Source organism: Lontra canadensis, unplaced genomic scaffold (genome assembly GCF_010015895.1).
Source record: "Lontra canadensis isolate GAN:19392208 unplaced genomic scaffold, GSC_riverotter_1.0 scaffold28, whole genome shotgun sequence".
Lineage (NCBI taxonomy): Eukaryota > Metazoa > Chordata > Mammalia > Carnivora > Mustelidae > Lontra > Lontra canadensis.
The window spans coordinates 16,797,446-16,825,426 of NW_022631022.1; the positions used below are offsets into that span (position 1 = coordinate 16,797,446).

The 27,981-nt window shown below is 44.1% G+C and overlaps 1 protein-coding gene across 9 annotated transcripts; it reads right to left on the reverse strand.

Annotated features, from left to right (window-relative positions):
• Window positions 1-184: 184 nt before the first annotated feature.
• Window positions 185-27,860, reverse strand: PARP6 (poly(ADP-ribose) polymerase family member 6). 9 transcript variants are annotated; one of them, XM_032864976.1, is made up of 24 exons: window positions 27,732-27,860; window positions 26,255-26,521; window positions 23,954-24,151; window positions 23,238-23,315; window positions 22,171-22,265; window positions 21,670-21,730; window positions 21,337-21,427; window positions 20,817-20,883; window positions 17,777-17,926; window positions 16,402-16,612; window positions 15,828-15,881; window positions 14,001-14,096; window positions 13,311-13,403; window positions 12,326-12,451; window positions 10,964-11,029; window positions 9,991-10,058; window positions 8,865-8,913; window positions 8,508-8,620; window positions 7,685-7,757; window positions 6,907-6,976; window positions 1,584-1,663; window positions 1,136-1,199; window positions 906-990; window positions 185-564 (listed from the first exon to the last, which is right to left on the reverse strand). In XM_032864976.1, exons 3-24 carry the CDS (start codon window positions 23,954-23,956, stop codon window positions 462-464), a joined length of 1,896 nt encoding a protein of 631 aa, XP_032720867.1. In that variant the 5' UTR covers window positions 23,957-24,151; window positions 26,255-26,521; window positions 27,732-27,860; the 3' UTR covers window positions 185-461. The 9 variants fall into 9 exon arrangements, 7 of the variants coding, with proteins under 7 accessions (XP_032720867.1, XP_032720869.1, XP_032720868.1 ...); XM_032864978.1 differs by having other exon boundaries at window positions 26,255-26,518; window positions 27,732-27,845; XM_032864977.1 differs by having other exon boundaries at window positions 27,622-27,736.
• Between the last annotated feature and the right edge of the window lie 121 nt (window positions 27,861-27,981).

Genomic DNA, 27,981 nt, shown 5'->3' on the forward strand with positions numbered 1-27,981 from the left:
CTTCTTTATCCAGCCGACTGAAAAAAATGTTGCCAGATCTGTAGGATGCTACACTAGATGGACTCAGCTTTGACTCCACCCAACATTAGTTCCAACCCTGAGGATATTCCACTCTCCCCACCCAACACCCCACTTGGGGGCTTGGGGCAGGTGCTGGGCCAAGGCTAGTCAGACCACAGTGATCATATCCAGTCCACAGCACCTTCCATTTTATTGTTTTATTTACAAACAGGGTGAAGTCAACTGGGAAAATCAGGAGTAGGGAGTCAGTCTGGGCCATCCAAATGTGGAGTGGTTCCTGGGTCAGTCTCCACCATGAAGGCCGCCTCTTCTATACTTTTCCTGCCTCTTGGTAATGGCCCCTTGATTCCTCAGGGCAGCCTCGCATGCTGCTCCTGAGCCCTTGTATGAGGGCAGATGGATCCTGGGGGAACAGGGGTGGTACGAGGGCTGGGGCCCCCTCAGTTTGTGTAAACCTGAGTTCCGATCACACGCATGATTTCCTTCTGTATCTTGGGGTCCTGAGTATTAATGTTGGCATCGCCCACCTGACCATCCTCATATCTGCCAAAGATAGGGCAAGTGTGAGCATCAGAGGGAGAACAATACCAGAATAATGTCAACAAGTGGAACTATATCTGGAGGTGTGGTCATCCCATCCCAGAAGTCAAAACCCTTTCTTGCTACTCTTCTGGGTGGAAAAGATTCAGTGTTATCTGGTTTCCTTCAAACAGACCTTGACCTATACCCAGCCCCATCTTCCACAGAGAAAGTTCTAGTGCCAGCTCCACTCAGGAGCCAGGGACAAGTCTTCGATGACAGAAACAGACTTTCCCGGTAGTCACACCATCACACCCCCACCCTCATTCCTCAAAGTAAGCCCCAAGGTACCCTCCTAGACTTACACAAAGAAGAACCGTGTGCAGACATGATCAGACACAGGGCACACCCAGATGTTCCCATGCTTCTGGAGGTCCTTAGATGTAATCACTGGGAAGAAGGCGGCCAGAAGTTATAGATATAATGCTTAAGTCACACAGTCCAGGGAGGGGAGGAAAGACATGATGTGTCAACACCCTTGGCTGGATCATAGGGTTAGGGACACAGAAAAACAGGGACTGGGTGAGCTACCTACCTTCACAAAGTGCTATACAGTTTAGATTCCGACTCTGCAGGAACCTCGACTGAATGGATCGGGTCTGGAAGAGAAGGAGAGCAGAGCCAAGTGGACTGTTACAGCTTTCCCTAGAGAGGACAGTTAGCTGCTGATGGCAAGGGGTGTGGATCAGGGATATCTGGGGCTCCCCAGCCATCACCTCCCCCAAATCTGCTTTCCCATAATCAGTTTGGATGAGTCCATAGCTTCCATCTTTACATTTTCATGTCACTCTCTGCTTTCATACTTATGACTGAGGCCACATCTAACTGTGGAAGTGTGTTCATCTTAGAACATACCTGATTCCTGCAAATGATCTGCAAACTACCCACCTCCGCTACCATCTGTTTCCCCATCCATCTCTGTAGCCTCAACTTATCCCAGGGGAAGGGTTCTGCCTCACTAGAGCAGTGCCAACCAATAATACCTGGGGGATGGTATTCATCCTGTTATATCTCTGGACCAGCTCATCCTTGGAGGGCATCCTGTGCTGTCCTTTTCCCATTCCTGTCACAGAACAACAAATCCAGTTCACTCACCCATTCCTCAATCAAGTATTTACTAAAGTGCATACTATGTGCCAGGCACTGAGCTACACATGTAGTGAATAAAACAAACAAGGATCTGCCCTGACACAATGTAGTCTGATGGAGACTAGAGGCAAAGAACGAGTAATGACAACACAGTATGGTAAGAGGTGTGATGGGGAGAATCTAGAACAATGAGTGAGCTAGAGGAGGAGAACTAGCCTGTTTTAGAGGCTGGAAGGCGGCTTTCCGGCGACAGCTAGGAAGAATTAGTCAAATGGAGAGGAAGAAAGTGTTCCGGGAGAGGTAACAGGTCATGGAAGGCCTGGAGGAAGAGAGCAATGTGCCTTAGTTTGTATGGAGCACAGTCAATGGGAGGGGAGTGACCACAGATGATGTGGAAGCTTTAAGCTAGGATCAGATCAGGGAGGCCTTACAGACCATGTTAAGGCAACTGGAGTTTATCCCGAGAACATCAGAAAATCACTAAAAGGCTCTAAGACAGAGGAGGAACATACAAAATGAGCCAGGAACAAGGGGCCCAGGAAAGTGGTATCAACACCTTGGATCAATGCCAGGTTGAACAAAATGAGTGAGGAGGAAGCAAGCAGAGCAAGCAGATCTGCTCTAGTCTCAGAGTAACACAAAAAACTATTACCAGAGTCACTTAAGAGAAAAGGCAGAAAGCACAGCTGGTAAGTGAAGAATAATTTTCCACAAGTAACCACATGGCAACAACCTTAAGAATCCTGCTTCCTTCCTTAAGTCTTCCCAGACTTGAGGAAGTGGTGTCAATTCCCTCCAATTTCCCCCCTACCTAAATCCATAAATCCTCCACCATCCTTATCTCCCAGTGAATAGCTCTATTTATAACATTTATAGACTCATTCTAGATTTTTCTTATTTAGATACAAAACAGTGCTTGTGTGCCCCTACTCCCAACTGTTTTTGGCCTGTGACTAGGACTTGAATCTTTGTACTAAGCTTTCTCACAGGCCCAGCCTTATCACAGTCGTGTGTGTGTGTGTGTGTGTGTGTGTGTGTGTGTGTGTATCTCCCCCCTTCTGTCAGAGAGAGAGAGATGGATGAATACGGGAAATGATGCTATCCTAACAGGCCATAAGCCAGGCCCCTATCTCACAACTCCATCCTGGGAACTTTCTATTACTAATCCCACTCTGCTTCAATTCTTGGTTTTGTAACAGCTGTGGTGCAGGAGTGGGGCTGACTGGACTGCCATTCTTCACTGTGCAGGCTGTCAATTCATCATGCACTTACACTGAAGTCCCATGACAGATTTATGGCTTGAACAAGACCTAGGGCAAGACTTAAAACTGTTCTTTTCTTCCTCCTATGGGCCGCTTACCACCCCTCTATTTCTACTTTCTCCATTAGCCTTAATTAGGTTTAGCTCTGAATCCAAACATCATGACCTTCTTTCTTGTCTTGGTTATTTCAATGCAAGATTCTTTTTTTTTTTTTTTAAGATTTTAATTATTTATTTGACAGAGAAAGATCACAAGTAGGCAGAGAGGCAGGCAGAGAGAGAGGGGAAAGAAGGCTCCCTGCTGAGCAGAGAGGCCAACACAGGGCTCGATCCCAGGACCCTGAGATCATGACCTGCGCCAAAGGCAGAGGCTTAACCCACTGAGCCACCCAGGCGCCCCTCAATGGAAGATTCTGAGTGAAATTCCCACTCAAGTTCTACCCCAGATAAGAAAGAACAATCTGATTTCTACAACTGGTCTTAGAGATGGCCCTTATGATACAATACAAATCCTGTCCCATCCCAATCCTGTTGTACACTGTCCTGTCCATATTGACCCAATAATCTTCTGTCAGTTTACCAAGATCAGAACCTGAGAACATGGTGGCTAGAATAATCCCCAAATGCTTAGTGTCCAGAGGATACACATGTCAGATGTCTCTAAATAGAACTAAACAGATGTTTACCATCTCCTTTCTCGCTGGCCCTCATTATAACCTGCACACAATGGCCAAGTCATTGGAATGGAGGGTCCACTAGCCAGATGGATGTTCTCTATTTATACTGGCTCCCAGAGAGCACCAAGTGCCACAAAACTAAGGATACCCTGGAGAAAAACAGAGAAAACCAAAACTGAATAGGGTAGATGGAAACATATAAGAAGACAGAGTTGGCTAAATGTTAGAGTAACTACAATAAACTGGACATTTGTACACATCTCACATGATAGAGACCCTCATGTATTGGCAGGGCTTCAAAGACTCAGTCATTCAAGTAAAGCCTACCTGGTCGATCCAATAAAGTGATAAGAAAACTGGCCTAGAAATTAAGAGAACTAGATTCCAATCCTAGCTCTGCTACTCAGTTATGTGACCCCAAGAAGTCATTTAACTTCTCTGTATGAGCTTTCCTAACTGTAAAGTAATAAAGGACTAGGTGTAACTCTAAGAGTAAAATCCTATGCCATTTTGTATCCATAATCAATGGAACTCTGCAAGAGGGAAAAGGATGGTGTCATATGATGTTTTTCTGTAATGAAGAGAGTAATGAAGAAAGTTAAGGAGTCAACAGAGATTCCTGGCTCCATATGGTAACTAAAGCAATTCAGGCACTTAGTAGTAGTAAACAAAGCCAGTGAGAGGGGAAAGAGGAAGAGAACAGACAGGAAGCAATAATTCTATGGGCATCAAGAACCAGGAGAATCTCACTAACTTAGAAAACAAGAGCTTAATGAGGGAAGCTCAGACTTTGACAAAGATAAAAATGGAGAAACCTGCACAAAGAAGCCAAAAAGACTATCCCAACACAACCCCTACTCTGCACCCCGGGCACACAGAATAAGATTCATTCACGCATCTATAGATATTTATAGGGCACGTATGCTGTGTGGATTCATCATCAGGTTTGGTTCATGACACATTATCATTTATTTATTCATTATCTATTATACCTATAGACCTAACCTACAAACTAAATTCAAGAACCAGAACAGTACTAGTGACTTACATCTAACTATCTGCCTCTCCTTGGGAGGTAGTCACTGTCCTGAAGTTTCTTTAGTTTTATCATACATACACACACACACGCAACTAAATGTTTGTTTGCTTTTGAACAATATAAAAAAGACATCACACAGTAGTCTTCTGGGCTTGTTTTTTTTTAAAGATTTTATTTATCTGAGAAAAAGCACGCACATGGGGATAGAGGGAGGAGCAGAGGGAGAGGGACAAGCAGACTCCATGGTGAGTGCAGAGCCCAAGGCGGGGCTCGATCTCACAACCCTGAGCTGAAACCAAGAGTTGGACACTCAACCGACTGAGCCATCCAGATGCCCCTGGACTTGCCTGCTTTAAAATCAACTAATTACTAAGATTTTTCCACAGTTGAGAGCCACTGTTTATCCATTTTCATTGCTAAATAATAATCCATCCTGAGAATGTACTAAAGTGTATTTATCCATCCTCCTGATAATCTGATAAGGAGCATTTGGGTTGCTTCCGAGATCTGCTATTGCAAATGGTACTGCTCAGACCATTAACACACACCTTTGGGTGTATGTATGCAGGAATGAAAATGCTGAGTGTCTAGGATAAAATTTTTCAGCTCTGTGAAATTTAACACCAAATTGTTTTCCAAAGTGACTGTACCAATTTATATTCCCATTAAAAATAAAAGATCCTGCTGATCTACAACATCTAGAACCACTAGAGGTATTACCATATTTCTTGATTTTTGCCAATCCAAATAGGTACTCCATGTTAAGTCTTTTTGGTCTTGATTTTACTTCCTTGATTAATAACAATTGAGCAGCTTTTCATATTTTTTGGTCATTTCTTCAGTGAAATGCCTGTTCATGTCATTTGCCTATTTTTCTATTAGATTGTCTTTTTCTTATTGATTTTTGAGCATTTTATTTTATTATTATTTTTTAAGATTTTATTTATTTGAGAGAGAACACAAGCAGGGGGAGGGGCAGAGAGAGAAGCAGACTCCACATTGAGCAGGAAGCCCGACAGAGGATCGATTCCAGGACCCTGGGATCATGATCTGAGCTGAAGACAGATGCTTAACTGACTGAGCCATCCAGATGCCCCGATTTTTATAATACATTTTTATTACTAATCTTTTGTAGTTAAATGTGTTGCTAAATGTCTTCTGGTTTGTAGCTTATCACTTTCATAATAAGTATTCTGATAAACACAAGTTTTTAGTTTTAATAAAGTCAAATGTACCGATCCTTTATGATTTATAATTCTATCTTTTTCCATTCTCTGAGTAATTTTGTATAAGACTGTAGTAATTGGTTTGGTTTGATTAAAGTTTGGTTTAAGACTCACTTATAAAACTATCTGGGCTCGTGAGTTTTGGGGGTTTTTGTTGTTGTTAAAATAGTTTAAAATTTAGAGACTCTTTTAAGTGTCACAATTCTAGATCTAAGTTTTCTTATCTTTGTAACAGTTATAATTACTGGAGAATACTAAATAATGACCTATAAAGAATCAAATACTGTCTCCTTTATATGGCACATGTGTAATATATGATGGTTATCCTTTATACAGAGACTATAAAACAAGAACAAAACAAGACTGAAAAGGAACTAAAACATGAACCTGGAACACTGAGACAGCTTCAAGTCAGATTCATTTTCTGAACAGAACAAAGCTGGACTTATCTCCTGACTAGAGTATGGGCTTTATTCATGCCTTATCTTTGGAATAAAAGGCTTTCTCTTCCACTCAATGTGACTATTACAATATTATGCAATTACAGACAGTTTAAAATTTTAAAAAGTAGTTGAGAGGGTGAACAATGTCTCCAGACATGTAAGCCAATTGAAGATACTCAAGCCTTCAAGTATATTCATATATAAACTCACAGGCACACCATCCATAATAATGACAGGCTACTAACACCAAAAATGTGGTCTACGAAAAGCCTCATTTCACTCTCCCGGTTATTCCCTCACTTAATCTCAGAGCCAAGCCTCTACAATGAATAAAACCATTCCGATGAAGAAGAGGACTACCTAAGAGAAAGGAAACAACTGGCCTCACCTTGTAAAGAATCTGAATTTCTAATAAGAGGGGGCGGAGAGACAGACTATGTATCTGTGACTGGGGAGAGAGCTGACAGAGACCACGTATCCATGATGAACGAGGAGGAGACAGCATAGATTATGTATTTACAAAATGAATGCAACGTAAATAGAGTCAAGGTGGCCAGAGAGTATTTCTTACCTGAGTATCCAAAGGAAATACTGGAGATGGGGCTCAGGTAGATGCCTTTGCCATAGGCTGCTCCATGCAGCTTGCAGGGAAATACCAGGATGAGCAATATGAGCCTGGGCCCTCCCATGGCTGTATATTAGGCAGCCACAAGGCTTATCCAGCCCTCTGTCCCTCCAATTACTTTCTCACTCATTCAGATAATGCTAGGAACCTACTCTTGAAAAGCTGATTGGCTGAAAAATGGATGCAGGTTAACCCTTTTGCCCTATTAGATACTGATGTCTTGGAAAGTGAGGAGTGGCAGAGCCAATGAGTCAGTCCCTCAGAATCCATGCTTCTGTCCCCACACCTTGGTACATATGCAGATTCCAAAAAAGGAACTACTGAACAGGTAGCCAAGAGGAGGGACAATACGCATTCCTTGGAGGCTCACAGGGCAAAGAAGTAAGACTTTTATAACAATTCTCTGAATGAACAGTCACATAAATTAAAAAGCTTTGTCTAACAGGTTAATTCATCACAGTGGCTGTGGTCAGCAATTCATATTCCTGCCTACTGCTACAATCCCATTCCCGAAACCACCAAAAAACACAGTCTGGAGTCAGTTATACAACAGCCACATTCCTTCTATACAAACAATTCCAACCTCTCTCCTATGGAAGCCCCACAACAGGCTAGATTTGAGGATGCTGAGGCAAAAACAGCTAAGTACTCTAGAGCAGCTTTCCCCAAAACCGAGTGGGGCATGGTGGGGGGTGGGAAGAAAGGGAAAGGGGCACAGCCTCACCTGCAGTTTGGTGTAGGATGCATTGACCAGCCCATTGCGCAGGATTGAATGCCAGTTCTCAATGTGGGACCCACTGTAAGGCAGGGTAAAATGCATGTTTCCTCACGGTATGAGGTTCCCAGAAGCGGTTCCAAGACTGCCATGCCACTCCCACCCATCCTCACCCACACAGGACATGCTGATAGGCACAGATACACCTAGTGATGGACATGCACATGGATACAGTCACAGACATGCAAGATATGTGTGTGGCTAACCCTCCATCTTAATTTCCAGCCCCATCCTTTTTTCTGTGCTTCAGCTAGTCCCATCCTAAACCCCCAAATGCTGATTCAGTATTCTCATTTGCCTATTCTCCTGATATTTCAAGTTAAGCAGATTCATCTCACACTCAACAAAGACTTATCACTGATCCCAAATATGGCTGCCAGTCCTGATCAGACATCTGTTTTAAGAAAAGGGTACCATCTCCCTTCTTAATCTCTCTCTCTTTCTCTTTCCCCTCCCATAGTTAGGCATAAAATCACTGATTTCCTTCAAAACAGCTTTCAGATCTATCTCCTCCAATCTGTTCCTTCAACATCTTTTTATATGTAAATGTCATTTCTCAACTACAACATAAGTAGCTTGAGAGTAAAGACCAAATCATATGTATCTTTTTACTGTCTACAGCACCTACTACAATAATAATAAATATTTGACTGATCAGTTGATGGATATAGGTAACATACACACTCATATACCTCAAATGAAGTTGCCCTCCCATCCCCCTAAACTATTTGTTGTCCTCCCCACCCCCACCCCTAGTCCCCACCCTCCTCACTGGAAGGCAAAGGTGCTGCCATAGAGCTTCTTGGCGGTCCGGAACCGAGCCTCCTTGGCAGGAGGGCTGCTCAGCAGGAGGAACTGGTGTGAGGTGTGCATGAACTTCAGCTGCTGCCCAGGGTGGGGGTCGAGTCAGGAAAACAGAGAAGATATGGAGATCAGGGAGGGAAAGGTTGGGGATAGGGGGCAAATCAGGCTGGCACTGACCCCAAATAAATAGAATATGCTTAGGTCCAAAGGCTGCTGTTGATGGACAGAGCCAATGAGGCAAGTCTAGGACCAATATGGTTAGCTGGTTTGGAGCCCCTCTCTGCCCCTCACCAGATATTTAAAGTTTAGAAGAATAGTCACTTACCCTGCTGAGAGGTAGTTTGACAATGTGTGACCTGTTGCTAGAGATGATCCTAGCATAAAACAGAAAAAAAGGGATGGAAAGAATGAGTGTGTGGCCAGACCATCCGAAACAAAGCAGCAGCCTGCTGAACCCTTGGGAGAACAAGCAAGGATTCCAGGGCTATCTGCATTGTGTGAAATGTTCAGATCACTATCTGGGTATTCCTGTGGGTGGTAATGCTAGTGTAGAAAAATGTAAAAGGGAAGCTACTGACCAGAGATCAGCTAATTACTGGGTAAACAATGGAGGAAAGAAAGAGAGGGATGAAAGGGAGAGTGCTACATCTAGGAGGAGAAAAGGATAACATGAACGGAAGAGTACATAAGATCAGATACAAAAAAAAAAAAATCAGAAAGCAGGGATCTGTATTAGCAGCGTGACAACTAGTACTTGGGATTTAGAGACGCACAACTGGGGCTCAAGAGCCATCCTATCTGAGCTCAGAGAAAGCCTTCAGGGTTCTGGAGGATGGGCAGGAGTGGAAAGAAAGTTACTGTTTGGGCTGGAGAAATAAACAGAAGACACTACAACAATCTTCCTGAGGATTCAAGGACAGACTGGGCTGTGTATAGGCTGAATTCAGAGTGCACGAGAGAGCAAAGGCATAAAACAGTGAGGGCTCAGCAAGGCAATGTTATCTCATGTAGTGGATACAGTTTGGTTCTTTGGGCTTCACCCATTTACTGTGATGCCATCCTGATGCCTGGTCACTCCTCACCCTATGAGGGAGCATGTTGCATAGCTGACTATGATGTCAACAACTGACTAGGAAAAGATGGGAAAGCTATGTCAGCGAAACAATAAAAATCAAGATCAGGGAAGAAGGGCAGAAGGTGGAGGCAGTAGAGAATGTTCAGAATCTTTGTTAGAAGAGAATAATAATATTGCCTCAAGGCTGTGGACAGTGTACATCAACAAGGAAGGCCTTGAGAGAGGGAAAGGGAGTAGAAGAGGGAGACAGACCTCTCTGGATGCACAGAGAACTTAGCTGAAATAGTACTAATGCTTACATACAGAGGATGCTTAAACACCCCCATACTTCCCTTCCATTCTCCAAAGGATGAACCATTCTACCCATACTACTTACCACTGCAAGAGAGGATGGGCCAAGGGATCCAGCTTGTCCATCTGCTTCTTAATTTCTAGGTATGAGCCCTGTAAGACAAAGGCCATAAAATTATCTCCCAGGAGAGGTGGGAGCCCTCCCACTTATGACTGACTATCAGGGCCCGGGGCAAGGTAGGCACTGAAGGCCACACAAAGGCAAGAGGAAATGGGGTTCCCACCCTCAAGGAGCCCAGTTAGATTGGGAAGACTCAGAAATAAATATGAAAATGACTGAAAATGCTTACAAAACAACATGCAGGTGGGTCTCCCTCATTTTATGCAATTCCTACAACCCTAAAAAGTTGATTTTAAATAAAAAATAAATAAAATCAATGTCCCAGAAAGATCAGGCTAAGGAATGCTGTGGTAAAACTTTACATAAAGCAGAGTCCTTCTGACAAATCATCCCTCCTGGGTATATCTAATGTGTTAATCTGAACTGTGATATCTAGGATTTGCTGAGAAGAGGCCCACCTGTAAATGTGAGTACAAATGAATGTCTATTCATGCAGAGATTGCAGACGAGGGGTGGGGAAGTCTGGTGAGGGGCAGCCTTGAGTCAAAGGATGGTCACTGCTCCATGTTGTGCCCCACCCCTAGGAAGGACAGAAAATGTAGGCCCCTGGGGCTAGTTCCTTACGTCCAATTCCCCTCCTCACCCTCCCAACCCTGGGCAAAAGTCTTTCCCTCACTTCTCTAATTCCCTAAGAATTATGGGGAAAACATTAAATACAAACAACTTGTGAAGGAATTGGCAACAAAGGTAAAGGTTGAGAGAGACATCAGGAGTGAGAAAGAGGAGTAACAGAGAACAAGGATTGGGAAGGCTAAAGAGGGGAAGACTAAAGTAAATACAGTGAGGAATCTGAGTAGCATTTCTAAATCTTCACTCCACTCCCATGGATTCCAAGCACAACAGGGCACTGAAGAAGGACAGGCAGAGGGCAGAATACCTGGGTCATCTCCCGGATGGACATCACACTATCCAGAGCTTTCTGAAGTCGTTCATAATTCTTCTTCTGTGGGGAATCAATGGGAAGAGAAGACCCAGATGAAGAAAAGTGGAGGAGCGTAAGATGTGATAAAAAGGGAGGGCCAGATGTACATAAAAAGTCTAGGCCCCAGGGAAAGAGTATATGTCATGGAAAGAACACAGATTTAATGTCAGACAGTTCTGGAATCACATGCTAGTTCTCTTTTACCAGCTGGAAGTAATAGGGGAAGAGGGGAAGTTTCTTAACCACTTAGAATCTCAATATCCCTGTATGTAAATGAAGATAAAAATTCCCACTACACTCACGAAGACGTTCTAAGGACTAAATAACATATGTAAAGAAGATATATAGTGCCTGATACATAGCAAGAAGGGTAACAGTGAGGCACTCTGCTGGGTACTTGTGATGGTTAACTTTGTCAATGGTTAATCGAGTTGATCTGACTGGGTCATGGAATGCCTGAACATTTTGTCACACATTACTCCTGGTGTGTCAGTGAGGATGTCTCTAGAGGAGATTAACCACTGAATCAGCAGACTGAATAAAGCAGATTGCCTGCCCTCATTTGGGTGGGCCTCACACAATCAGTTGAAGGTCTGAGGAGAACAAAAATGCCAAGGAATTGGCATTCCCTGCCTGACAGTCCCTGCCTGACTGCTGAAGCTAGAACACTCACTGGTCTTTTCCTACCTTTGAACTGGAATTGAAAAACCTGCTCTTTCTGGATCTCAAGACTGCAGGCTTTTGGACTGGAATTTACACCATGGGTTCTCCTGGGTCTTCAGCTTGCCAACTGCAGATCCTGGGACTTCTCAACCTTCATAACCACATGAGCCACTTCCTTCTAATAAATCTCTTTCTATATATATCTCCTATTGGTTCTGTTTCTCTGGAGAACCCTAATACAGTACTTTACATATATTCTCTCTCATTTGTATAACAAGCTGCAAGGTAGATATTAACCCCCTTTTACAGTTAACAAAATCGAGGTTCAGAAAGGTTAAGTAACTTTTCTTACACCATTCAGCTAGGAACAGTAGAACCTCAAATGGAATCCAGGTCTGTCTGGCTCCAAAGTCAATATTCTTCACTAGTAAAACCCAATAATGTTAATTCTTCTCTACTCCTTCTAACAAACTCAGTTATTTATTCACTAAAATAGCTAAAGCTTGGAGTTTAAGAGTTCCCAAGAACCAAGTGTTCCCCTTCTTCTGTCCCACATTCCAAGCAGTTACATACACTAAAATGAGAGCCGTAGACTCCCACCATCTCTTCTCATTTCTATTCCTTAGCCCTGACTTTCTTCCCACGCAACAATACCTTGGGGTTAAAGGCCAGAGTCTTGGGATCAGTGGGGTCCACCACAGAGGGATAAGGCTCAAAGATGATGCTCTTTCTAGGGGATTCCAAAGCTGCCCTACACATGGCCACCAGCAGATCCACCACCTTAGGGGAAAAGAGAGAAAGAGGGCAAAAGCTAAAGGATCTCCCAGAGCTGGGAGTCACACAATATCCAGCATAGGTCCATCTTTTGGAGGCTCTCAGCACTTCTCCCTGCTGTTCCTTTTAAAAGCAAACATGCTTATGATTTCTTCATTAGAAAATACAGGCTACTTATAAAAATTCAAGTAACAGGGGCACCTGGGTGGCTCAGTCATTAAGCACCCGCCTTCGACGCAGGTCATATCCCAGGAACTCCAAATCGACTCCCATGTCAGGCTCCCTGCTCCACAGGAAGCCTGCTTCTCCCTCTCCCACTCCCCCTGCTTGTGTTCCCTCTCTCGCTATTTTTCTCTCTGTCAAATAAATAAATAAAATCTTTAAAAAATAAACAATAAAAAAATTCAAATAACGGTGAATTAAAAAGTGACTAAAGAAAAGATAAAAATCATCCTCTGCCCCTAAACAAATCTCATGCATCACAGGTACTACTGTGAAGTCTGATGTCTATCCTTTCAGATTGTCTTTCCTATGGAAATAGCTTATTAAATAGGAAACTGAAAAAGAAAGAACTACACTACACTTACTGTTGCATTTTCTTTTTTATATATCATGTTCTACCCATAAGTAACAGCCGTGGAGTATTTCCACTGTAAGGACATACCATGGTTTCTTTAACAGCACCCCACAGATGGAACTGTATCCATGTGGGTTTTTTTTTTTTTTTCACTATTACAAACAAGAGTATCGTGAGCATCCTTACACATGGAAGCATTTCCAGAGGTTAAATTGCAAGGAGTGAAATTTCTAGGTTGCCTGGTCTTTCTTGATGCCAGTTCCCCAGAAGCTTTTCCCACTCTCATACCTCTGCGCCAGTGGCAACCTCCTCTGCAGCTCCAGACATGACTCCCAGCGTGTAGAAGGAGAAAACACACAGCTCACGAGTACAGACAGCTGGCTAGATGGACATATTAAACAGACAGTAATGACAGCAGGGTGTGCAGTAAGAAGGTATTATAGAGAGAAAGACGAATCTGACCTCGGACAACTCTAGAATGAGGTAGGAATTTGGGGCCCTCTACATCATGAGAAAAACTATAAACTAGTCTTAATTAAAATGCTTTACGTGTTAAGTTTGGGAGTTAATGCTGTCTCCTCTATGAAGCCTTCCATGACTTCCCTAGGTAGTTAGATGCTCTCTCTTGTGAGTTTCCACAACACTCCTCACGTCTCCTTCCCATAGTTATAGTGTAGAGTCTGTCCACCCACCTAGACTTGGGAGTCCTTGAGAATAGTGTCATATGCAATCATCTTTATCAACACGTAATCCCTATTTTTAAATGGTGGGTGGGGGGGTTTACCTTCAAAAACATTCATGTATCCTCACTTTCCAAACAGGATTGCTGAATTTGTTTTCTGAGAAAAATAATTATTTCTAGAGTGTCAGAGAGAATGGACAGAATGCTACCTTTACCACAGACCCGGGAAGAAAGGAAGAAAGGAGAGATGAGGAGCTAAGGGTCCAAGGAAGAGGGTCACAGATTAGGGTATATACCTTGAGCATGGATCCATTCTGGAAGACATGCTGCTCATCACACACCACACAGTACTCATTCAACGTTGGAATCCTCTGTTCTGCATACTTCATGATCTGGGGAGAGAAGAGATTGTATCAAGTCTCTTGGAAGTACAGGTATAGATAAGGGAAATCATTTGAGCTTCTTTCCAGCTACTCTCCCTACTCCCAGTCCTGTGCCTAAGTCAGAATCTATTTTTGGGCCCTGCACTTATTTAAATTGATGGCCCAACTCTAGAGCTACAACTATTTATTATAGTAAACACAGGACCAGCCATGGCAGAAGATCTGAGTTAAAATCCTACCCGCCTCTACCACTTAATAACAGATACAACTTTGGGCAAATCAGTTAACCTGAGCCTTAGTTTCCTCATTTATAAACTGGGTATTATTCTCCCCAAAGAAGAATGGATATTAATGAAATAATTTCATATAAACATTAACAAGTACTAACCAAACTATTAACCTCAGTTGTAGTAATTATATATTGTCCCTCAGAGATAAGTGAGTATTCAGTCCACGATTACATGGTAGGGGGCCTTAGAAGCCATTTCAACCACCCAGAACAATCAGCCTGTTCACTGGTCAAAAACATAGGCACAATTCCATTGGGAAGAGAGCACAAATCCAGAGCCATTTTGCAATACCCTAAAAAAATTTTTTTTTAAGTTAACATACAGTGTTTTACTAGTTTCAGGGGTAGAATTTAGTGATTCATCAGTTGCATATAACACCCAGTGCTCATTACTAGAGAATTTTTTAAAACACTCTGTCTAGAGGCACCTGGCTGGCTCAGTCAGTGGACCATACAACTTTTGATCTCGGGACCATAAGCTCTACCCCACAGTGGCTGTAGAGCTTACTTAAAAACATAAACAAAACCTAGAAACAACAACAATGAAATAAAACCACACTCTGTCTTAACCCGACTCTACCAGATACCAGGTTTTGTGTGAATCAAGTTGTTCCCATTTCACATACTTTTGGGCTGGTAAAGAGACATGCAAGGGCTTTTATTCACTGAGATGTACTGAATGCCCACTATGTACCTACTATGTACCCAATTTGGTGAATGGTCTCCTTGACTATGCAATAACATAAAAGATTATTCTTCTCAGACCCTCAACACCGACAAGGGAGATGTGGCATGTATACAAATTAATTACAACTCAAAGCAGGATAGGGTATGTGACACACAGGTTCGATACAAAACAAAAATCATCTTAAGAGGTCAATGAGAGGAGAGATCACTCCCACTTAATATGGTTGGAGTAACGGAGAAGAATTTTATGGCGCAGGTAGCAACGAGCCTTGACTGCAACAGGCAGATTTAGGGAGGAAGGCCAGTGGAGGGAATGATGTGAACAAAGGTAAAAGAGATGCAAAAGTGAAAGAAAGCATGTCCAGGGAATAAAGAGATATGAAAAAGAAATGACCCAGCAGTAGCTGAGTAATGAAAGAGGTATAGGGAAAACTGAAGACCACTTGAGTGAGGATTTGGGGATCACAAGGAAATCAGTGTCAATCCCTCTCATATCTTGACACCTATGCACTTATAATTTGCAGTGCATCATGTGGCACTTGATCAGACATGATCTGTTAGTGTGTTCCCAATAATGCCATCAGCCTCTTGAGGATGGGAACTATGCCTTCTTTTCTCCTATCCACACAATGTGAGTACATTTCTGGGAGCAGAGCAACTCAGGAAATATTTGTTAACTGAATGAGGAGCTGGGAGATGTTAGGGGATCAGATGGGTCAGACAACAAGGGAAAGGCTTAGGAATGAAGCTTTGTACTCAATTACCTGGACAAGGAATCCATATTCCAGAGTGGGGATGTTCTTGCAGTGACCACTGACCTAACGAGAGTAGAAAGACAGACATCATGAACCTCCCATGAAGCTGGTGCTGAGTGAGACCTCACACTCATCACCTAGGATTCTCCTGAAGTGCTACACCTAGCTCCGATGAGCCTAAATAATCCAAAAGCTGGAGAGAAGACCTTTAGACATTTTTGCCAAAGGCTCCTGAAAGGGGCTCACCTATCTTTAACCTTCTTCAAGCTAGGTGGATAGGTTAATACAGCAGCTGATGACCAAGTCCTAACCGCAGCCAAATAAAATCATACATGACATCTTGGGATGCCCAAGCTCAGACTCCCTGCTTCATGGCCTACTATCTGAGAAGCTGGCCAAACAGTTTAGAGATGTCTTCAGCTATTAAAAAGTGTGCTCTATTCTACCCATTCATGGTATATGTCCAAGTTTGACTTAGGATCCCTGGAAAACCATATTCCCACCTCATTTTGGGACGTTATACTCTCACATTTCCATTCCCACCCTTCTGGCACCCAAGTCAAACCCTCCCCAGCCCATGTACCAAAGGAGAGGTCCGTGCTGGGGGAGGGAGGCCCACGTGCTGGGGGCACAGGAGACCTGCCTGGGGGCTGGGAGGGTAGCCAAACACCTCCACTTTGGGGTTCTTCATGGTGCAGGAGATGGAACGGTTCATGAGGCGCCCAACTCGAAGCTCTGGTACACCCAGTTTGCCTTTCAGCATGGAGTCCTGTATGATAGGGAAACTGGGAGACCTGGAGAGAGAACAAAGAGAAGTGATGAAACTGGGGATTCAGAATGAGCCCTAGAAGAACACTGGAGGTAAGTGAGTACTAGGTCAGGATGGGTGAAGTGACTTAAGCCAAAGAAGAACTCCTACCTGAGGAAAGTTCCATTGGATCTTAAACAAGTAGGTCACAAATCTGAACTGATTTTTATGTCATTATTTGTGTTCTTCAGATTAGAACGTGGAGAACAGACAGAGGCAAAGTCTCAGTCAATCTCTATGGCATCTGGGCCAGGTATGGAATGGTCCCTTGGACAGGATGCCTGTTTCACTGTTCCATAGTGAGTGAGTGAGTGAGTGAGTGTGTGTGTGTTTGTGTGTGGTGTTTATATACATATGATTAAGTGCTAAATACCATACTAAGCAAGAAGTAGTTGCAGCCCAAAGAGCCTAATGTCTATCTGTCAATAATAATGCCTGGGAAGCTACAAATCTGGGTTTATATTAGCCTTTGGGAAAGTCAGAGACCCCAGGGGGACAAAATGTAGGCCTGGGGACAGAGAACGAGACAATATTCTAAAACCTAGATAATAAATCAGTGCACCCTCTCATAAGAAAAAAGAATTGATGCCTATTCTCAGACTCTACCTTCTTAGGAGAAAGAGTAATGAATGAGGTTCAAAGAAAGAAAAGATAGAAAAAATTAGCATACAATTCTTCAAATACATACCATCAGCTAGGTATTACGTTTTACATAAAGGACAAGGTATGGGGGCGCCTCGGTGGCCCAGTAGGTTAAAGCCTCTGCCTTCGGCTCAGGTCATGATCCCAGGGTCCTGGGATCGAGCCCCACATTGGGCTCTTTGCTCAGCGGGGAGCCTGCTTCCCCCTCTCTCTCTGCCTGCCTCTCTGCCTACTTGTGATCTCTGTCTGTCAAATAAATAAATAAAATCTTTAAAAAAAAAAAAAGAATTAAAAAAAAAAAGGACAAGGTATGAATACTGGTTACAGAAGTACAAGAATAAAGACACCTAGGGGACAGGACTATGTGGGTGGTGTTGTTAAAGGTGCAGAATTTAGAGGACCTCGGGAGAGAGCAAAATAGATAAGTTTAGGTAATCAAGAAAGTGGGGTGGGAGCTCAGACAAGACCATGGGCATCAGAGATGATCTGCTCCTGGAGGAGCACTTACTTGGGGATGGGCGAGAAGATGCTGAGGCCAGCTCGGAACTTCTTGATGGTACCACTTGCCTTGAACCAACTGTGCCTCTTTTCCTGCTGGGTCTTCAAGAAATCATTGCTGAGATGTTTCCATTGTTGGGAAGTGAACATACCCAGGATCCTAAGGAATCAAAGAGAACAGGCTTACAAAAACTCAGGCAGGGGAGTAGGTCAAGGAAAAGAATTATGAAAAGCAATTAATCTAAAATTCAGACCCAGGAGCTGTAAAGCTGGTTGTGGTGAGGAAATATGTCTGAAGACCCCCTATAATGACCTTAGCACATGGAAATGTGCTGTCCTAAAGTATCTCTTTACCTTAGAGGGTAAATATCCACTCCCATTACCTGGTCTCATGGACCAGAACAATTCTGAGACGATCTGCCTTTAATGGAAGATCTCAAAGGCGAGCCTTCAATGGCCATGAACCTGGGAATTTATTGCCAAGAATGACTATACTGACAGTAGAACAGAAGTAGTGGGATGACCAGAGTACCAGCAAATAAAAGGAGTAGGGACATGAGGGGTATTGACATTGTTAGGCAAAAAATTCTATCGCCAAACTTACGGCTTCCAACTTGAGCTGGGCCCTCAACTAGTTCGTCAGTTCTTTCACTTGTTTTTGACCAGTCCTCTCTGGCATTACTCTAAGCTATTATCATAAATCCTTACCGCCTTCTCTAAGCTTTTAACTTCACTTACAGCTGATAACCTCTTAACTTCTTAACAGAGAAACACTGAAGCCATCAGTTACCATCTCCCTTAATTTTCCCTTAAAATCTATTTCCATTTCCATTCTACCTTGATTCCTCCATTCTCTGGAGACAAGGTGACCCTTCTCTTAATTCCTCTATTTGTTCACTAGATCTCAGCTCCTTCTTGCCTCTGATCCATTAATCATCCCCCTTTCCTGTCAGTTCCTTTCCCAAAGTCCACACAAAGTTTCAAGTTTCTGCCCCTCAGTCTAGTTAGATCTCCCCCTGCCCCTTCTATCCTCATCCAAGTATCTCAGTCCATACTTACTGTTTCTACTTCGTTGTTAACCACTCACTTCTCAACTCAACTGCAGTCCAGTTTCTATCTTTGCCACTCCACTACAATTGCTCTTACCTTGATGTTAAATCCAACAAAAACTCTTAAGTTCTCCTCTTATTTATCCTTTATCCTTTCTGGCATCTTGCCCTCCTTGTAGAAACTCTCCCCCTTGCCTTCTGCGACACCATTTGCTTCCTATTCTTCTCCAACTTCTCTGACCTATCTTCAATGTTGTGTCTCTGCCCACTCATTTTCTTGGGTACCTTTGTCTGGATGTCAAAGGATGTTTTGTCCTTGATCCTATATTCTTTTCATTTTATCATGTTTTCCCTTAGCAATCTCATACTCTATACCAGTTGTAATCTCCACCCATTCACTGAATTTATTTTCAACCTTAACTTCTGTGACATATCTATGTACTAAGTACAACCACTTGAATATCCCAAGGTTACCTTTACTTTTTTTTTTTTTCCAAGTAGGTTCCATCCCCAGCATGGAGCCCAATGTGGGGCTTAAACTCATGACCCTGAGACTGAGACTTGTGCCAAGACCAAGAACTGGACTTAACTGACTGAGTCACACAGGAAGCCCCCCACCCAAGGTTATCTTTAAACAACATGCTTAAAATGGAAATAACTGGGGTGCCTGGGTGGCTCAGTCGTTAAGCATCTGCCTTCAGCTCAGGTCATGAGCCCAGGGTCCTGGGATCGAGCCCCGCATTCTCCCTCTCCCACTCCCCCTGGCTTGTGTTCCCTCTCTTGCTGTGTCTCTGTCAAATAAATAAATAAAATCTTTAAAATGGAACTAATTATCTATAGTCATCCCATAAAACTGTTCCTCTTCTTACATCCCTATTTAATTTGGTGGTATTACAATTTACCCAGACATCTAGGCTGGAAACCTAAGAGTAATGTTCCACTATTCTGTGGTTCTTATGACCACATACAACATAGCCAAATCAGTCTTCAAGTCTTATTGATTTTATACTCCACAAATCTCTCTAGTCCACCTTTCATCTCTATTCTCATTATTCTCTCACTTGGCTCAGGCCCCTCATCATCTCATGTCTGGACTTCTTCAAAGGCCTCCTAATAAACTAGTTCTTTTCTTGTCTTACCCCCTCCTACCTATTTTACATAGTGCTACAGGAATCATTTCTCTAAAATGAAGTCTGGCCACATTCTTTCATTGCTTAAAACCCTTCCAATGCTCCTGCTGCCTATAAGATAAAAGCCCAAGATCCTCTCTGATTTGGACCCCTTCCTACTTCTCTGGCTTCAGTTCCCACCACTCTCCCCCTGTATTTTACTAGCAATATTTAACTACTGGAGCTTCCTACACACAGGCTGTTTCACCTGACTGTGCCCTTGAAAATGTTATTCACTCTCAGAGTCTGTCTGCATGGGAAACTCTTATCCATCCTTGAAAACATGAATCATCTCCCTTTCATTCATTCACTCAAAGCCCTCCACCCACCACCAGACTGAGTCACCCCTTCCTCTATATTCTTTCTAAATCCTACATATTCACTTACATTAGAACATGTATCCACTAGACTCTATTCACAGAGGGTAGAATCTTTAATTCACTTAATTTTCCTTATACACCAAATATTAGCAAGACACTCAACACATTCCACAAACTAAAACTGTCTGAGCTCCTAGAGCCCCACTCTGAGAAAACCACAAGAGAAAACATGAAGAGCATGACTCCATTTCTAGGGTTGTACCTATTCTAAAATGGTAAGTACTGATGAGCCCCACCTCACCTCCAGGAAGTCTCAAGGCCAGACACCCCAGAACCAGAGGGTCTCCCACCTAACCATAAATTTGGCCTCCCAAATTTATTTAGTCTTTTTCGGGCACATCTCAGAAAAGATATTTTTGGGAGGAAGCATTCCATCCAAAGGTCTGCCTGTCCATCCATATATCCACCTCTGCCCCTCATATGTTCATAACCAGAAAGATCAAAGTTCTTACTTTTTCAACTGAAGACCCAGCCCAAATCCTTCTTTATTCGATGGCTGGAAAACCTCAATTGATGGTTCTGCAAAGAGAAAAAAAAGCTCCTAGTATGTATGTCTCCATTTTCCTCGGAGTCCAAAGCCCCAGTTCAGTGGACGAGCGTCCTCAGATTCTAAGATTACGCTAACCAATAGTGATGGAGAAGGCAAGCATCTGAGGCAGAGGGCAGATTCTGGGAGCTTTCTGACCAATTCCAAATCACTTCACTTCCACGAGGAAGGTGAAGGAAACGGAAAGAATAAATAATATCTGAGGACCAGAGAAAACAATTTCATTAACCAAGAAGGCCTTTAGGGGATGGCTATCAGGTGACAGGAAATGAAGGCACCAGTGACAGGAAACTGAAAAGCCCCTACCAATGGCCTGCAAATTATACCCAAGAACCTTATTCCTAGCTTTTCTGTGGCTTAGTTAACTTAGGACTTTGGGTAGACCACACTCGAAGCACTTTCTTGGCCAAAATCACTGCCTTTACCTGGTCCATCGAGGTACTGGGAGAGAGAAAACCGCAGCCGCAACACAATAGGTTCTGTTCGGAGGACCTTCCAGGCTGTAGAGACTTCCTCCTAGAAGAGTAGGTTAAACAGGTGCCAGTTCAGCAACAGAGAGGAATGGACTTGGAAGTTCTCCCTATATGACACACACATGCACATGACAGTACACCCCACTGTCTGCTGATGGTCTAGGAAAGACAGGGATGAAGAATATGTGCTCCACATGCAGCACTCAGGAATAAGACTCCTGGCCTACATGACAAAATCCACAAGTCCAGCTAGACATGTTGTTGGCAGGTACTAGCACCACTTACATCGAGGAAGCTGATGTTGATGTGGAGGTCAATGTCCACGTCATCGATAGTTCCATATTCTCTACAGAGATACAGGGGAGACTCATTAAGGGGGAAAGAAGGGAACAGAGACTGAGGTGGATGGAGAACTGAGCCTGGGGCCAGGGGAGAGGGAAGAGTGGAAGGTAGCTCCGTATCCAGACTCAGCTACAGCCTCAAGCCACTTAGATGATCAGGGCTTCCTCTAGGCCAGGAGCCCTTCAGACCTCAAAGGTCAAACTATCAGCTTAGAGGGAGTCTAGGATGAGAGGAAACTTCTAAGAAAAATGGCTATACTTCCTTTATCACTGCTGTCAGCTAAGCTTAAGTATTCTGAGCATGACTATATCTGTTTATCACTATTTATCACTAAGCTCATAATTTATCCATGTCCACAGACCACCCTTCATACCATAAAAAGAAAAAACCTCTAGCCTTTTACAGCTCAGAAAGAAGTGGCTTGCTCCTGAAGTGGAGTCCCACCTGATGGATACAGAGTTCTCACTGTAGATCTCCTTCACGGCTTCAATGTCTGCATCAAGCTGCGGGTGTCGATACAGGTCGGCTGCACAGCTCCCCTGAATCAGCAGCAAAGACAATGGGGAGGTTTGAGGGGAAGGGAAAGAGAGATGCAAAATAAAAAGAACATGAACAAACACCAGGAACAAGAAATCAAATGGCAACAGTACATGTAAGCAAAAGGCTGCTTCTGTGAAGGGGCTCTTGACGGTGGCCCTAGCCACCCACCACTGGCTCCACTTATGTCTAGTCTCCCACCGTCTCCACTCTATGCACTTTTAGTGGACCAAATGCAGACCTTGCCCAAGTCTTAAGTCTGCACCTTTTCCTCTGACCCTGACCAGGGATACTTAGCTATCCCTTGTATGAGAACTCAAGACAGGCTGAAGAGCACAAAATTTAACTCAGATGGTGCTGTGTGAAGAGTCCAACATTCCTCCTCAGGACTGTGCCCTGGGTAGATAGTATGAAGCAATCACTGGCAGGATAATCTTTTAAAAATTTGACCCTGGGGCGCCTGGGTGGCTCAGTGGGTTAAACCGCTGCCTTCGGCTCAGGTCATGATCTCGGGGTCCTGGGATCGAGTCCCGCCTCGGGCTCCCTGCTCAGCAGGGAGTCTGCTTCCCTCTCTCTCTCTGCCTGCTTCTCTGTCTACTTGTGATCTCTCTCTGTCAAATAAATAAATAAAATCTTAAAAAAAATAAATAAATAAATAAATAAAAATTTGACCCTAATGAATGAAATGACACCCACTAGGTAGTAAAGGAAGAGTCAAAAACTAATTATTTCCAACCCAAAACAAACGGGTAGCTTCCACATACAAAGGATGTAGTTTACTCTCGAAAAGGCAGGAGTCCCAGGCAAGAGCAAGGATAGGAGATCAGCTCTGACAAGACACTGCTCAGACCACACCAACATTGTACTGCATCCTCCTCTTACCTCTGCTGCAGAATAACCTCTCACTACTTGCTGTATTCAGAGAAGCACACATTTAGACTATCGAGCATGGTTTTTAGGGGCTGTAATCTCACCTGAACTCCATAGAGAAATTCCTCTGATTCATTATCTCCCTCCGAATCATCATCATTCCAGAACTGGCCTTTGATGTCCTAGTGATGAAAAATAAGGATACAACCTTGTTGGATCCCTATCATCCCATGGAACAGAGTGGTGACAGGAAACAGATTCCCACAAGGAATGGGAGGTCCCTTGGGACAGAATAACTGAGGCCCTATTCCCTTTACTCCTTTCACCTCACCCTTTAGGAACACCTGTCTCTTCCTGGATCTGGTTATATCCATGGCCTACCTCTGATTTGTGAGGGATGAAAGAAAATAGGGAATTTTGGCCTTCTTCTTGAGTGTAAGTATGATGATTGAGGCTCTGGCAGCCTGCGGAGGATGGATGCAGACTTCAACATCAATGGTGATTCCTAGGCGTATCTAGATCCTAGTGTAAGCTGGCCTCTTCTAGGATCATTACTGCAAAACAGCTACCACACATAGTTAAGCTCTCGTCTTATCATTCCCTTTCTATCCCTTATTTAACTCTCTCCTTCCTTCCCAAGAAAATCTACTGTACCCACCCCAAATAATATGGTCTCCATGCTCCTTCTCCCTTTAACTTCAGATAACCACTCTACGCTTCAAAAGGGTGGAAGGGAAAATGCCAGGAAAAGGCGAGGTTTGCACTTTGTACCATCTATCCCCTGGATGATCAGCTGGAGAAGTGGGCAGTCAGTTCTCACCATTGGGTCAGTGGGTCACACACACTCCCAGGTCAGTGCTAGGCAGCACCCCTCCATACCACCAGCTGAACCCAGGCCAACGGGATGGGCATTTAGGAGGCCACAGAGGGAGACAAGGGAGGGGGTGATGTCAGGGGCTGACTGGAGATCTGCTGGGGATGTCAGGCTCTGCTGTAGTGGTGGTAACAAGTCACTGTCCTGTGGAAAGTAGACAACAATTGGTTTCATCACCACTTAACAGCTAGATGGTATTTACACAGGCACACAGTTTATGGATACACTTTTATTAGACATATTACAGACACTTGCACATAAAGACATACTTGCATGCATGTACACACACTTGTACACATAGTTCTTAAAAGATAAATGAACCATGAAAGCACTATACAAACATAAGAGACTACTGCTCCATTTGAGCTCAAGAGTTGGGATTAGAGCAAGTCCCTGCTCTAGATCATGATGCTGAATCACCCCCAAAGCCAAAAGTGATGGTGGCATGACCAGATGATACGTTACTCTGTCTAGTCAATTCATTTAGAAACATTCTCCATAGTACCAACCCTCATCAGAATCAGATTATTTTGGGAATCCTCACCCCTAGTTATTTACTCAAATTGAATCGTCATGTCTTATTAAATATCAGTATCACTAGAAGCCTTTATATGACAATCATAGCTAACTTAAAAAGTCCTCAACAGTGAACACCCCCAGTAGACAAGGTCCTAGTTGTCGTGAGCAAAATAGTAGCCTAGACTAATCCTAGAACCTACTCCCCAAATGAAAATACAATAATGATGTCAATAAGGTCAGGAACACTTAAACCCTAGCCATTTCACAAAATTAAGAACCACTATCTAGGGGCTGCCTGGGTGGCTCAGTAGGTTAAGTCTCTGCCTTCAGCTCAGGTCATGATCCCAGGGTCCTGGGATCAAGCCCTGCATCGGGCTCTCTGCTGGGCAGGAAGCCTGCTTCCCCCCTCTCTCTCTGCCTGCCTCTCTGCCTACTTGTGCTCTCTCTCTCTCTCTCTCTGGCAAATAAATAAATAAATAAAATCTTAAAAAAAAAAAATAAATAAAAAAGAACCACTATCTAGGCCTTCCTGGCTCTGCCCACCAATTCCAACCTTAAACAGAGGTGTTCTTAGTCTCTAATATGGTCCTACTGAACCTTACATTTATAAATCCAAGTGAGGTCTATGGGTCTGTAACATCAGCATCACCTGGGAACTTATTTAAAATTTCAATCATCAGACCCCAGACCTACTGAATTAGAAACTCCAAGATGGGGTCCAGTAATCTGTGTTTTAACAAACCTCCACATTAATGCTGATGCATGATAAAATCTGAGAACACTTGTTCTAAATCCTTGTGTGCTCCAAGGGCCTGTGGTCTGTTCCCCATTTACCAACTCAAGCCTGGTAACTGACCCAGGATGGGGACATATGGCACAATGCCAGGCCAAACTCCATAGTTGTCCTCAAGCTGATAGCAGTGCCTGACTCATCAAAAACAATATGCAAAGGGAAATTGCAATTCAAGTTCTTAGAGATGAAATGGCCTGATATCTGAGATTTACTTGTAAATACTACTCCAGCCCCAAAAGGGGGTGGGGTGTGGGGGGGCAATGAAATAAATATGGCAAATATTAAAGATCAGTCTGAGTGATGGGTTCATGAGAGTTTCTTTTACGCTGTGTACAGCTGGAAAATTCTCTAGCAAGTTAAAAAAAAAAATCATAGGCTACTCTTTTACTTTTTCAGGGGCCCTAAAAAGTCAACTCTAAATGTGAACAGGAAAATCATCCCTGAAATTCCACAAGTGCCTACTTGCTATTCTCCAAACATATCAAGTATATTCCCACCACAAAGCCTTTGTCCCTGCTGTTGTCTCTTCTTGGGATGCCTTTCAGGTATCTATATGGCTTGCTCCATACCTTCCGATTTCTGCTCAAAGGTCATCTTTGACCATCCTCTATAAAACAGCAAAACCTCAACACATACATACACACACACACTAGCACTTTCCATCCCCCAACCTGATAGTTTCCCACAGTGCCATGCTCTGACATACAAAGTGTTTTATTTATCTCCCAGCAGAATATAAGCTCTGTTGTGGCAGAGACTTTGGCTCTTCACTATGTTGTCGGTCCCTCAACTCATACTTACTGAATGAATAAATGAATGAATGAAAGGTCTGCTAGATACCTAAACCAAAAGGGAGATACATACAAGAACTTCAATGTGTCTGCACATAGACAAAATCATACAAAAATGATTTTAAAAAGCAAGACTCCATTCACCTTCAAGAGCAGCTGAGAACCAAAATTATGAAGATCTGAGGGCTGAGCCGGGTTTGTGAGATTTGAAAATAAACAGTCAGGTGCTGATCTGGATGATCACAGAGGAATAAAGAGGGAGGCACTAATGTCCAGCTTGGGCTGTCTTGGGCTGGGTGGTAGGACGTTGGCAGAGTAGGCCAGAAGTACCAACTTTCTCAAGGTCTTTGTCACCGTAGAAGTCAAGAAAAACTTAGCCTCTCGCCAAGGGCTGTTGCTGCTTGGTTTCTGCTGTTATCACAAGGAGAAAAAGGCAGTTCAGAGGGAATTTTTCTTGTCCAGGGAAGAAACAATTCAGAGACTACCATCTTTTCCAAACCAGGCTGTTTCAGTGAAAGAGACTCCCATCTTCTACTCTCAATGCCCATTCCTCTGGAGGTAGAGGATGGGTTTAAAGAGTGGGAAAAGGGAAGTGGTGGGTCATGAAATTCACGGAATCACAGACATCTGAAAGAGGAGTATCTCAATGCTTTCATGTTATACATAAAATACTCAGGTGTAGGAAGGCCAAGCAAGGTGCTTAGCATCGGTATAGTGGAATTGGGACTTAAGCACGTTTGACAGGTCCTAATTACATCCTTTTCTTGTAATGTGATTATTACTAATTAAAGGAGTTGTCTAATTAAGCAAGAAAGACCTATCCGATTTATCTAAATGAGGTGAAGGAGGGAACCCTTCGAGAGAAGCTGGGCCAAATATACACTGTGTGAAGAGTACCCAAATAAGGGTGCTGCTCAGCTCAGTGTTAAGTCTGGACGACGGCAGCTAACACAGAAGGCTTTAGGGATTGGTATGGGAATAGACCAAATGTAAGTAAGTCTTAAGTCTGGATCACAAAGGTCCTTCCCTAGGTCCACAGGCACATCTCAGTGTGACAACTTTTCGTCTAGCCAAAAAAGCCTCCGATCCCAACGTTGAACTCTGGGTTTCACTCCCAGCTTTTTAGTCCCGGGAAAGGGGGTTACTCCGCTCTATACCGAGCGCTCTTTTCTCAGAAAGACTAAGCCACTGAACAAAGAGTGCGGGGGAGAACCCGCGGGGGGGGGGGCGGAGATTCTCAAAGGCTGGCGCTATCTGCCGTACACCCGGTGGAGGGAGAAGACGAGATTAGCCCCCAAAAGACTGACTGCCACCCGCGCTTCCAGGGCAGGCCCTAAGGCCTCCCTAGGGGGAGCAGTCATAGCTCTTCTCCGGAGACCCCAAAGACACCCAACACCTGCCTCCCGGGGAAGAAGCTCTGTGCCCGATCGGTGTCACCAGCCGCCTGGCCTTGAGCGAAGCCTGTCAAGCCTAGGAGGGCCCCTCAGAGCCACCCGGTCCAAGCCCCTTACTTCATCCACCCCGGCCGAGGCGGGGCGGGCCCCGCACCCTTCCCGCGGCCCGGCCGCCCCGCCCCGTCCCCGTGGCGGCCGCCCCACAGGCCGGCCTCGCGAGTACTCACGGCGACCCCGGGCCGCGTGCGGCCGCCGCTGAGGGGACGAGCGGCCCGGGACGCCCCGCGGGGGCGGAGCGGCAGGCCAAGGGGCGGGGGCCGGGCCGGGCAGGCGAGGTCGCGCACCCCCACGCCTCGTCGTTCCGTCACGGGCGCGCAGAGCTAGTCTGCGCACGCTCGCGCGGCGACACCGTCGTCACGTGACAGGCGTCTGACCAATCGCCATGCGGCCTGTTTCTGGGCGCGCCACCGCCCCGGA

Coding starts and splice junctions, on each gene's coding strand:
- PARP6 (XM_032864976.1), bottom strand. Junction 14,097..15,827: donor AATATGGATTCCTTGTCCAG/GTAATTGAGTAC, acceptor TTCTCTCCCCAG/ATCATGAAGTATGCAGAACA. Junction 10,059..10,963: donor CCATCCGGGAGATGACCCAG/GTATTCTGCCCT, acceptor TTTGTCTTACAG/GGCTCATACCTAGAAATTAA.